At 40.1% G+C, this 12,349-nt stretch overlaps 1 protein-coding gene across 4 annotated transcripts in view; it reads left to right on the forward strand.

Moving 5' to 3' along the window:
- Nucleotides 1-11,301, forward strand: part of OTOA (otoancorin) — a 41,467-nt gene extending 30,166 nt beyond the window's left edge. For 3 of the 4 annotated variants that reach the window (XM_032126255.1, XM_032126257.1, XM_032126256.1), the window contains 6 exons: nucleotides 170-312; nucleotides 711-847; nucleotides 1,785-1,882; nucleotides 3,741-3,936; nucleotides 4,511-4,693; nucleotides 5,060-5,148. In XM_032126255.1, the coding sequence (XP_031982146.1) occupies nucleotides 170-312; nucleotides 711-847; nucleotides 1,785-1,882; nucleotides 3,741-3,936; nucleotides 4,511-4,650 (714 nt within the window). In that variant the 3' untranslated portion in view covers nucleotides 4,651-4,693; nucleotides 5,060-5,148. Of the gene's footprint in view, nucleotides 1-169; nucleotides 313-710; nucleotides 848-1,784; nucleotides 1,883-3,740; nucleotides 3,937-4,510; nucleotides 4,694-5,059; nucleotides 5,150-5,696 lie in introns of those variants that run through there. The other variant, XM_032126258.1, reaches the window with a different exon arrangement.
- The last annotated feature ends 1,048 nt before the right edge of the window (nucleotides 11,302-12,349 follow it).

The raw sequence follows: 12,349 nt of genomic DNA on the forward strand, positions 1-12,349 counted from the left end.
TTTAGTGTCACATATAGGTGGTGACAGTGCTCCTCCTGAAGGCCATGGCCATCCATTGGGGACACTCAGGATATATATTTATGCTCCATAGCTTCTGATAAGGTTTTAACCATCTAGTAACAAAATTATATTTACCCTCTTCATGTATGCTATCTTACTGGTTTTGTAGGAAAGAGCTATTCTGCAAGGTTTTCTAGAAGACTCTGGCCAGACCATCGGCACACTAAAAAGTTTTGATTTAGTTGGACTAGGAGCAATCCTCTGTGCTTTGAATTCCACAGAAATCAAATCCATAAAGACTGCTGAATTCAGGTACTGCATTTTATACCTAATGAAATATTTATTAGTAACTCTATTGATAAAATTTATTATGCCTTTTTTGTTCTGTTTAGATTTTCAGAGCCTAAAGGACAGCTTTTTGCATTTTAAATGCCTTTAGAAAAGCAGTCACTGTTATGGAAAGCATACAGTAGTTTAAAACATGTTGTTTTATAGTATTCCTCTGCCATTTATATCCCACCATTTAAGTATTGCATCAAGAAATCCAGGGTTTTGCTCAAAACCTTAAATGTTTGTATGCAATTTATGTACGTGTATTTTAAATTGAAAACAGGTTTTACAATCTTCTTAAAGCAGGCTAAGTATATTCCAGGCCTATTTATACTGCATGTAATTGCAGCATCTAATGTTGACCTTGTTGCCTTTTGCAGTGCTGCAGTTGCAAGAATTGGCCTGTTGTTTTGTAGCACCCCTGTTCTGAGGCAGTTTAAGAAGATGACAGAGTCCGTGTTTGGTGCTGCTACCAGCTGGAATGGCTCTATTTTACAGGAAATTGGTACCATAGCAGGTAACAAAACTACTACTCCAGATGGTGATGGTTGTGAAGCATTGCTATTAAGAGACGGGTTCACGGAGCTGGGGATTTCTAGACTGGCAAAAGACATTTCTTCCAGAGGGGAGTCACCTGCAGGCACAGACATTCAGCAATTTCAGAAGCACTAAGGAGAAGTGGTATTCTCTGTAAGGTTCTGTAAATCTGGTCAAACTGACCTTGGGAAGCACAGCCTGAAGTTACTTGGGTCCTGTAAGTCGGAAAGGGTAAATCAAGGAGGGCAAAACCAAACAGGATTCCAGAGCCAGTCACTCTTTGTGAGCCAGGCTGTACTGGGAGGAGCTGTGCTCTGGCTGCCCGAGCATCCTGCCTGGAAAGAATGGGCTGCCCAGGGAAGAGCACAAGGGCAGGATTAGCCTGGAGGGATACTTCTCCAGAGTGCTCTTGCAGCCTCGGAGATTTCCTGAGCCAGAGGTCACCCCGTGTTTTGTTCCTGGATTTGCTTCCCTGTTATCATTTAACTGCACATTGAACTCTCATATATTTTAGCATCCCCGATGCCTGTGGCAGTGATTCCCCACCGTAACCACCTAAGGGGTGAAGAAGTCACTCCCATTGCATGATTATGCTCCCTAACCTCGGATCAGAAGAGACTGTGAACAAGCATTCCCTAGTAACACTGCTTATGATTTTGTAGGTTCTTGTAATTCTCTTTTCCAAGATAAAATAACTCAGGTAAAGTACATTACATGTCAATGGTTAAGGTCAGATTATTTGTAATGCTGGAATATAATGAAAGAAACAGAACATAAAAAGAACCATCATCTCTCTATAATGCCCTGGAATAAACCATTGATTATATATTTTTTATAAATGCTTAAAGTTTATATTACCTTAAAAAGAAATCTAATAAAAAGAACATTAACAGAGTTTTGTTTGATTTTTTTTTTAGGTGGTTTGAATGAGGATGAATTAAAAGCTTTTGATAAAAGCTTGATGCCATATTTCCAGCCATCAGCAGTAAGACATATACCTCCTGAAATTTTCCAAGTAAGAGCCTGATTACTGAAGAAGTTACTAAATTTCTACTCTAGTAGGAATAAACTGCAGCACTGATTTATAGATTTTGGGTTTTGGCAAAAGATTTTCTATGGTCTGTTAAGTGAGAGACCATCAAGGATCTGAAACATTAACTTTCAGCTGTATCACTGTATTTGTGATGCCCATGAAATATGCTAGACAAGCTTTATTCATCCTTCAGAATGCATCCCAAAGAAAAAGCAAGTATTACAAAACAGGGAATGGACTCTGTATCTTCCAACATTTTATTCAGATTTGAGTTGTCTTCTCTGTTTATTAACATTTGCAAGGATGCTGTAATAGCTACAGATTTCTCTGCTGTGTAAGAGCTGTTTTATTAACCTAAAATCTGGCACCATTCTCCTGAGTTAGCTCTGAAAAACAGATTGTACAGGCAGATACAGATCAGAAAGGAATTACATCTAATTACAGCAGTACTGAATGTGGACCAGAAATTAGAACAGGGATCCTGAGATCATTGCCCCGGACTTTCTTTGACTTAGTGACAAGATTAATACTCTGCCTGGGCTGGTCTCTTTCAGATGCTCAGGCAAGCAGTGTACTTATGGACAGATGAGCTAAACAGAGAGTTAACTGTGTCAGCTCCCATAAAAGAGAAAATCTCCTTGAGCACTAACTGTTTGTGCACAGTACCACTGACAGTTCAGATAAACCTAAAATGTCCTTACTGAAAATATTTCTTTGCAAAACAGCTCTATATAATCTTGTAGAATTTCTATCAAACAACATTTTTGTTAGTAAGAGTAATAATGAGACTACAAAAAGTAATTAACAAAAAGCAGGGTACCACTTTGGAAGAGTTTTCTGTATTTGAAAGATTCAAAGCAGGTTTTGGTTTTACACAGGTTTTTTATGGCCTCATTTTGCAACTGTATAAATTATTCAGATTTTGATTTATGAAAAATTACATTGTATTATGGACTTCAAGTGAGTTAAGAAGATGCTCAATTCAAAATGTCTGGACCTGTAGGCATTTCCATGAGTTTGCTCAGTTTAAACCAGCACACCATTTGGCAGACAATGAAAAATGGGCAAGGGTTTGCTCCATCATCTGATCTACTTGCAAGGGTGATTTTGTCTTTCCAAAGTAGAACCTGGATGCAGAATTGTTGCAAGAAAAAAAGCTTGTTGTGTAGGAGGGTTAAAATGCTTGTGACTGCAGAATCTTAACTAGAGCTAAAGCAATCCAGCCTGCCCAATAATGCAGGCTTTACAAACTGGTTAATTGCTTTGTGATATAAGATAATTACTGTAAGATTATGACTGCCATGTTTAATTTTTAAATTTAATATGAACAAACTGGGAAGATTTTCAATCTAAAAGAGAAAAATTGAAGAATGAGATTAAAGCATGGGGTCTTTTCATCTCATTGCTCTACTGCTAACTATAATGAAAGGTCAAATGTAAGTTCAAGGAAGGTTGCTTGGGAGCAGATGTAAGAGAAAATAAATGAAAACACAAGAGGATGCACAATGCCATCAGTCTTTGAACAAATCAGAAAATAAATGGCTGGAAAATTAAACTCCAACAATATACTGAAGAGGTGTCCAATACAGTGCTGGCATAGAAAGCTTCTCAAGCTGTCAGCTCCCAGCATCAAAGAGAAAGGTGACAGAGAGATGAGTGGTCAGGGAAGTAAATGAATACAGAGGATTTTTTAAAGCTCTATTGAGCTCTTTTATAGCAACACAATGTTGCAGGCTGCTGTCCCTCATTCCAAATGCAAGGCAGTGCTGACTTCTGATTCCTTACCTGCCTTCTATAATTGACAGCCTAAACGAATTTTTCTGTCTTTTGTTCCTCCCAGGCATTGTCCCCAGAACAAATAGCAAACCTGGGCCCCGAGAACGCCGCCATGGTGACAGGATCGCAGCGACAGCATCTGGATGCATCCCAGCTCCAGAGCCTGGGGCTGGCACTGGATGGAGCCAGAACTGGCAGCCCAGGGACACAGAGCAGCAGTGCAGCATCTCCCCAGGAGGGACAAACCCCGGCTGCCAGCGGTGAGTGGAGCCCTCCCCGCTCCTGCTTAGGGGAAGGGCACACACCAGTGGGGTGTGAGGTCTCACAGCATGCACCAGGATCAGGCCTCTATTCTGAGGGTGGGTTGCAGTGAATTTACTAACCAACTCTTAAAGTCATGCTTCAAATCACATGCCTGACCAAGACAAACAGCCAGGAGGATGTTGGATTCACCCACAGCAAGAGGTAATGGAGGAAGACTGTCAGATGGCATTACCAGCTGTCCAGTAGCATTACACTGTGCTAAGCACTAGCTTGTGTAAAATGTAGTCTGAAACAGTGAGCTTTTCCCTCTCCTTCCTTCCCATATTCTTTGCTGAAATTTAAGGTAGGGGTCTCCATCTCTGGACCTTCAGGTCACAACCTTTATGTGCAGCACAGTGTTGTTTGCAGAGCTGCAAGTGGGAAAGGAGGTAGCACTGGGGTGGATTAACATCTTTATCCAGACTGTAGGACCGTTGAATGGTTTGTCCTGCCATTCCCATCCTATTTGGAATTAAGGCCTGTTAGTACCTATACTTCAGTGGTTTAACCTTTTACTTCTGCACGTTGCAGTTTACACTGGGCAAGTCACACTGGCAATGTCTAAGGATGTATTACAGTGGGAGAGTTTGCACATGGTCAAGACAATGTTGAGAACTTATCCCTATCAGACTGCAAATACTGTTGCTTCCAGTGACACCAGCAAGACATAAGCTGTTGAAGGAGAGAGAGGGAAGCTGAAGTGCTGAGATAGGGGTAAGGGGAACTAAATTGCTATGATGCCCTTGCTGAAATTAGAGCAGACCTTCCCAGAAGCACCTGGGAAATGCTCTTAGCCCAGCTCCCTCTCAGGTGTGACCTGTTCCTTCTGGAGGTCTGCCAAAGGGAGGAGTTTTCTGGGAAAAGATCACCTGAGTTCTTGGGCTTCTTGTCCATTGTTCCCTGTGAAATGCTTCTCTTTGGAGCTGTGTATGTTAAACTGGAAGTGACATCTCTTGAGAGCTGAATGCAGTTAGGATTCAACTGTTGGAATTTGCTGCACCACTTTGGGGTGGTGTAGGTAAGACTTCTAGAGCTGAACTTTAGCGTGACACTAAGACAATAAAGCCTTCTGCTTTCCAGGTGCTCCTTGTTTGAGCGGCTTTGGCATCTGGCTGTGTGCTGTGTTTACACTGCACCTGCCTTTCTGAACCCACAGGTGTTAAGCTTGAGGTAAGTTATATTTTCAGTTGGAGGTAACTTTATAACAGAAGTGCAGATCACCTGTAACAGAGAAGGAGGACTATGGGACCCTCTTCCTGCTTTGAATACAAAGATAACTATTCTTGAATAATTTTTCTGTATTACAAAGGTGTCTTCTACCTTGGTTAGACTATCTCTGAATCTAATCAAGGGGAAAACACTTTATCTTATCTTTATTGTAAAGCCAAACATAACAAAGGTATATTTAAAACCCCATGTAACACCAATCAATTACTGCATTGTTATTTGGAACATGTTCTTGGTTTTTCTCTGTGTTTTGCCTATTCCAGGCTATATATAAGATTTTATTCCACAAACACTTTGATAAACGCTATTTAGTATAGTACTGCCATTAACTTTCATTGGGTTTTAACATTTTGGCAGGCTAACATTTAAGAAGAGCACTGGTGGGCTTAAAGTTTAGGTTCCAATTAGGCAAACTAAATGCTTAAGTCTTTAAGATTGCAAAGCAAGGCATGTCAAAGGACTTAATATTTTTCTTTGCTTTGATTTTCAGTGTCCTGGAGCTTACAACAAAGATGCTAAAGATAAAAGAGTGTCAGCTCAGCATGAACAGTAGAATCAAGAGGCTCTGAGATTTCTGGGTGCACAGTGGTTAAATTCTTACAAGCAAGACCTTCATCTGCTATCATGATGAGAACTATCTCCTTTCCATAGCTTCATCACTAACAAGTAACACAGTATCCCTCCAAATAGTCCAAATTTAAAAACTGGAAATGGCTTATCTGTCTCATGAGAAAATCACTGAAATATAGGATCTTGTGTTAGGGAGGAACTTGAATTATAGGGGGGACAGGTAGCAGGGGAATGTTATTTGGAGGCTGATGTCTGATACCCAGTGCTTTTTACACAGGCTAATTTGGTCACACTGTTGTGTCCATTTCTTGGGTTTTCTTCTACTTCAGATGCACATTCCCTGGAGAGGGGCTATCCTTCTGTGTGGTGTAGTAGAAACTGCACTAAAAGTTACTGCTGTTGCAATAAAATAACTTTGTCTTGGGGCTGCTGGTTTAAATCCTGCTCAGACAAGAAGTGATAACAGGCTCTTAAAATTTAAGCACCTCTACAAAACGTAGTTTCCCCATGGCTGTTTGTATTCAACACAGAACTGTTGACACTGAGGGCATTGGCAATACTATTAGTATTTCATGTGACAAAATGCACCATGGAAACTTGCTTATGTTCATCAAGAGACAGTCCTTTCACTTCAGGTGGGGTTGAAGTGTATGCCTGGGAATACTAAGGGGGAACTGTTCACTGAGCCTACACACTACTGGACTGTCAATCCAGTTTTTTCCACAAGACCTAGAATAAGGAATTTCTCATAATTATAAACCATAGATACTTTCCTGTGTTTTATCAGCATATGACTTACAGGTCTAATATTAGCTTGTCATGCCACACCTCAGTATTTTAAACAATGGGGGAAAAAATATATTAAAAATCCTCTACATGTGAACATACATTTTTATGTCATTCAACATTATTTTAGACCATGAACACATGGCAGAGTTTTCCATTTTGCCATTGCAAAAGTCTTATTTTTTCTAGACTAAAAAAGGCAATGCATAGATTGAAAAGTTTAGCTTTTTCATTCAGGGCTGTACTGTAGTAAATGCCCTTCAAACTATAATTTGTATTTCTTTATGGCAAACATTATATCTGGCTTCTCAGCCCTGAAAGGAGAATTGAAATTTTGCTCAGGTGGGGAAGCAATAGGAATGGGAGGGAGAGCTGGGGGGAAGAGCCTGGCTGCTGCTGGGGAAGGTGAATGTGAGCTGTTGCTACTGTTGAGAGTAACAGTTCCCACCACAGTCCCATATATTCTGTAATTCCTGCAGCAGCAGGGGCTAACTTGATTTTCAGGGCTTTGTTATTGGCAAAGTAGGCAGTGAGAGCCGTTTCTCGCCCCCTCCTTTCCCTCTCCCCCTCCATCAATCTGCTGCTCTGGGAACTGCCTTTGTCTATAACTAACCCTGGCAAGTGTGACATGATGTTACAGATAATACTACATGCTTTAGTTCTGCATTTTATAAGCAAAGAATTATGATTGCTGCAAGCTGCCTGGCACTTTTTTCTCTAATCCTCACAGTAAGATTCCAGCTTCTCCAGGTGCATTTCCTTTTCTGCATGTGAACAGGAGATTGAGACATACATTTAAATAGGAAGACATTTGTTTTATTAATCCCAGCAAATACATGCAAATGTCCACTAAAACCAAAAAATACTTCAGTGGATCAAATGCATTATAAAGATTTATCTGTGTTTTCACATTAAAAGTTCTGCCTCGCTCAGATGTGAAAGTACTAAAAGGTTGTTTGATTTCTAGAAATTGCCTGACTTGAATTCTGTGTGCACTTCTGAAGCTGCAGGAGAGTGTTTTCGTGTCAAGAAGACAGTCAGCATTTCCAGTTCAGCTGCTTAGGTCAGATACGTGAGTTAGCTCTACCAAGCCCTTCAAAAATCTATATGAGCTGAAAGTGATCTTCTTCTGTCAATATACCTGGGAGTGATTCCGTTTGCAATTATGTGAGTCACAGTTTAGCTTTTAATTGGAGCAGGAGTGAGCTCTTTGTTTTGTGCCATCTGTGCTGTTTAAGTGCTTTTAAATAGCTGAACTGCTTGATTATTTATATATTTTATTAAATTAATAATTATGTTAAGAACTTTGGCATTGCATTTATGTTTGGTCAAGGACTTATCTATTTCTTAGAAGAGTAGTGTAGGAGGTGTAAATGTGGAGCACTGACTTTATGTTGTACTTGTTTCACGGTGAGATTGCAAATCCTGTTTGCTTCATGAGATGGGTGAGCATTTGGATGGCAAGTATTGTAGAAAAGCAGTTTTACTCCTGCCAATATAACTCTTGTAAAGGTCACTGATGGAAAAGCCCATTCTACAAAATCTGGGATTTATGGGACACCTCCATCAAAACTGTTGAAACTGAATTTCTGTGGGAAGAATAGATGGAAAGGGGAGAAAGGCACGGAGAGCACTAGTATGCATGGTATGTAATCCGTGTGTGTGATCTGCCATCCATTCACAATCCTGCACACTGCCAGTGCTAAGAGGAAACTGAAACATGGACACTTCACTTCTGTGAAACAAACCATAGAACCCCTCAGAGCAGGCATCTGTCCCCTCTGCAGATGTGTATTGCATACAACATGCACGTGATCACTTTCAGTGGAATGCATTCATTGGAAAAATGTGTCACAGTCCCTTTCTTTTTGCATGATCAGGATTTTGGGGAAAAATATACTAGAGAGAAATGTGGTATAAAGATTTGATTCTTAGAGAAATGTTGCTGCTTGTAGATGTGGGTAATGTTTGTTTAAACCAAGCTTAATTTCTCCTACATTCTTTTTAGTTCTTTGAGAATGAAAAAAAATCAGATTTGTGCATAAATCTGCTGTTGAATATATATCATGATAATAATTTTGTTATCTGCTTATTGTGAGAACTGCAGCTGTCCTCTCCACTTGTGACTCCTCTGATGGTTGCTGGGCAGTGCCATGCATCCTGTGGGATGTGCATCCAACCATCCAACTGCTGACAGTCACAACTCTGGTGTAGGCCTGGCTCCTCTGAGTGCTGTGAGCCCTGTGACAGGTGACCCTGGCCAGCAGTATGTGAGAGGAGGCATTTCATTCCTGTGATGGGATGTAGGAGTCTTCAGGAGTTAACAGATGGAAAGAAATACTTTGTTGGCTTATTATTTCAGTGCCTGAGACATTTATGTTCAGAATTGTGTTTAGAAAAGAGAAAAGGGCTACTGGTTCTGGATCAGCAGGAGAGAAAATATCCCTATGACCTGGTACTGAGGTAAGTGCCACATCTGTGGTATCTCTAAATCCCCGAAAGGAAGAAAACAACTACCCATCCACAGTGTCTGAAAACCGTCCCTGTTAAAGCTGGCATTATGGCTGTTGTCAGGTTTTGTACAGTGCACAGAATGTTTGAGTCCCAGTGATCTCAATCTGTCACACATCAGAGCTAACCAGCTCCTCAGTGTGAGGCTCCAAAGATACTGTTTAGCCAAAAAAACCAAAAAAAACCCAAAAAAACCACAAGAAAAAAACAGAAAAAAAAAAGGCAACCTTCCTTAATTTTAAGCAGCCCTTTATGCCTCCGTATAATCTGCTCAAATATTCCAGAGGCAATTACGTGCTGTATTAAGGCAGATTCAGTTTACCAGTTCACTGCTGTGCCTAGGGATCATCACCCCCTCCTTTATTTTCCAGTAACACAAATTGCAGCCCTGTCATATTAGGCTGGGACCTTGTCAGAGTCCCACTGGCTGTCCCCCTTGGAGCAGATGTGAGACATTGCTCGAGGTGTGCCAGCCCATCGAACCTGGGGCTGTGGGAGAGGCCTGGCTCGCTCAAATGACACTCAGAGAGAAGCAAGGAATCGACAGTCACATGGAATGTGTCACTTGAGCAGGTAACTGCCCATAGGGCACTGTTGGTATTTTGGCTCGTGCTGTGTTGTGGTTATAGATACCACATGCTGCTTCCCAGTGGGACACTGCCAATTTCCTCATGGCAGTCGAGGAACAGTCATCCAGCTGCAGTACCTTGTTCCCCCTCATAGACTGTCCTCCTTAGAAAAGAAATCAAATTTCAAGTGATTTCTTCCTCTTTTTTTTCCTTCTTCTCTCAAAAAAGGCTGATATTCCAGGCTGGTACACAACTTTAAGCAATGGGCTCTCTTTATTTCAGGGAAAATGTTTAAATGCTTTTGATGAATTTGTGGGTTTTTTTGGTGTGTGTATTTTGGTTTTGTATTTTTAAGCAAGATCTGTAGGCATGGGATAAGAAGAGCTAAGAACATTAGAGTCCTGATTAGTAAAATATTCTCATCCGTGCCATATGATGTGGGACAGCCTTGGGGACTGTTTACTCCAGTGCTGTTGGAGGTGAGGGATCTGACTTCCTTTTCCAGTAAGGCAGGAGGGAAACTGGATAGAAAAGACAGGTCTGCAAAGAATAAACAAAAACTCCACTGTAAGTTAAATTTCTTTTATTGGTACCCCAGAACATCTGGAATTGCTCCTCAGAAAGAGTATTTTGTGCATTGTTATACAAAATGCTGTTGAAAGTGCAGATAAATAACAAACTTGTCAGAAAGCAAAACAGACCTGTGTGCTATCCAGGTATGCATAATTTCATATTTTAGTTAAGACTGTGATCCATTATCAGACTATCTTTCCATATCTATCAGTCCTTAGACAGAAAAATTATGCAACTACCTCAAAGACCCCACCAGACCTTGCCTGGCATCAGGACACGTAGGAGTTTTGTACCATAGGATATTTTTATCACAATTCACATCTGGTTCTTTATTTGTACCCAAAAATAGATAGTCACAAAATGTATTACATTTTTTCTGCAATGAGTAGAAAGCAACCAATGTCCATCTGTCTCTTCCTGCCCCTTTCTGTTCAGCATCAGTCTGCTTTCCCAATCCGGATTAATGAGAGGATTTTCTTGCCCTCATGATGCAGGAACACAGGCATGTTCAGAACTCACAGTCCAAGTGACTAAACATTGAAGTATTAAATGGAGGAATTGACTGATGGATTTCTTGCTTTGCTGGCAACAGCATAGCATTTATCTTCTAATGTTTTAGCTGGTATAATTAGCCTTACAAATACTTAACAATATCTCACTTAATATCTGTAATCTTCTCTTTGAGGGACAAGGAGAAAAGGAGAGAAGCCAGAAGTAAAGTCCTGAAGGAGAAACATGAAAACAGTGGAAAATGCTAATATGTCACAAATACAGCAGCATAATATTTTCTGGTACTGCTTTCCTCAATAACTTTTAACCCTTGCATATGGTAGTGAACTGTATTGATTTATCATAGAATAGCCATTGCTATAGTTAAAATCACATTGGTTTGATGCACAAGCTGAAACTGCCCTAGGTCATCTTTAATTGGGGCCTGACATGTTTTAACACTTAATCAGATGTCACAAAAAACAACTTAGATCACAAACAAGTTCTGAATATATCCTGCATGAACTGAGAAGGGAGTGGAGAGAATGGATGTCATCTCTCTGCCTTTAACGTATCTATTAAAATAGATTCCAGATATGCATCTGTCAGTGTTTTTATTAGCTACTTTTATTTCACTGTTCATCCTTTCAGAAGTGTTGAGATCTGACATATTAAATGTCCACATTTCAGTCAAGCCTGTGCCAAACAGGCTGGTCCAGCCAGTGCTCTGAGACATGTCTGAGTTTTCAGACCTCACACGTGTGTGCAGTGATGGAAGTGCCTCAGCACTGCAGCTGCAAATGTTTTATTTATGAATTTGCACTTTCTCCCCTCCTGTTGCAGTTGGTACCACAGATCTGGGGAGTTCTGCCAAACGCTCTTGTCTTCAGTACAAATTCTCCAAGTACTATATTTGGGTTTTTAACGTGTCCTCAAGTAGGCAACTCACTGGTGGTTACATCAAACATTATTTGATGCCAAAAATTATTCAGTATTTTAAAAATAATTATTCTGTTAGAGTTCAGATCTATAAAACAAATGCAACATACAACCTCTTCTCTTAGGAAGTGATAAGAGATACTATGGAGCTTGTCAAGGAGTTGTACTGCTGTACTTGTAAACACAGTGTTGTAAGAGGACAGGCTTTGATTCCTAATCTCTGAAAATAAGTAAATTTGGTTTTGTCACACTATGGGTCCTTACTAAAAAAGATAAACTCAATACCAAGTACTAATCAGTTCTCTTTTCTTTCCAGGATTATGTAAACTCTTTAAAGATTTCAATGTTTGTGCCACATTTTAAACAGGAAAATTAAAGATTGTAGTGAGGATCCTTTTCATAAATTTCAAACAATCCATAACCTTCTGCTGTGGGATCTTTTCAGTATATCATTCTGTAACAGTAAAGTCCTTACACTATTTCCTCAAACAGGGTGTGAAACAATGTAAAGCAAGATATTTTAAAGAAATGCTGCTATCCAGCAAAGCACCACTGTTTACCTGGAATAAGCTGTTACCCATTTTCTACAACCATTGGAAATCCTATTCCTGGATGGCTATTCCTATTTTTCTTTGTTATTGTTTGGATTTTTGGGGTTTTTTTACAGAGAACATTGGAGCATTATTAAGAGGAGATGCCTCTTTGA

This window comes from Corvus moneduloides, chromosome 16 (genome assembly GCF_009650955.1).
Source record: "Corvus moneduloides isolate bCorMon1 chromosome 16, bCorMon1.pri, whole genome shotgun sequence".
Classification (NCBI taxonomy): Eukaryota; Metazoa; Chordata; class Aves; order Passeriformes; family Corvidae; genus Corvus; species Corvus moneduloides.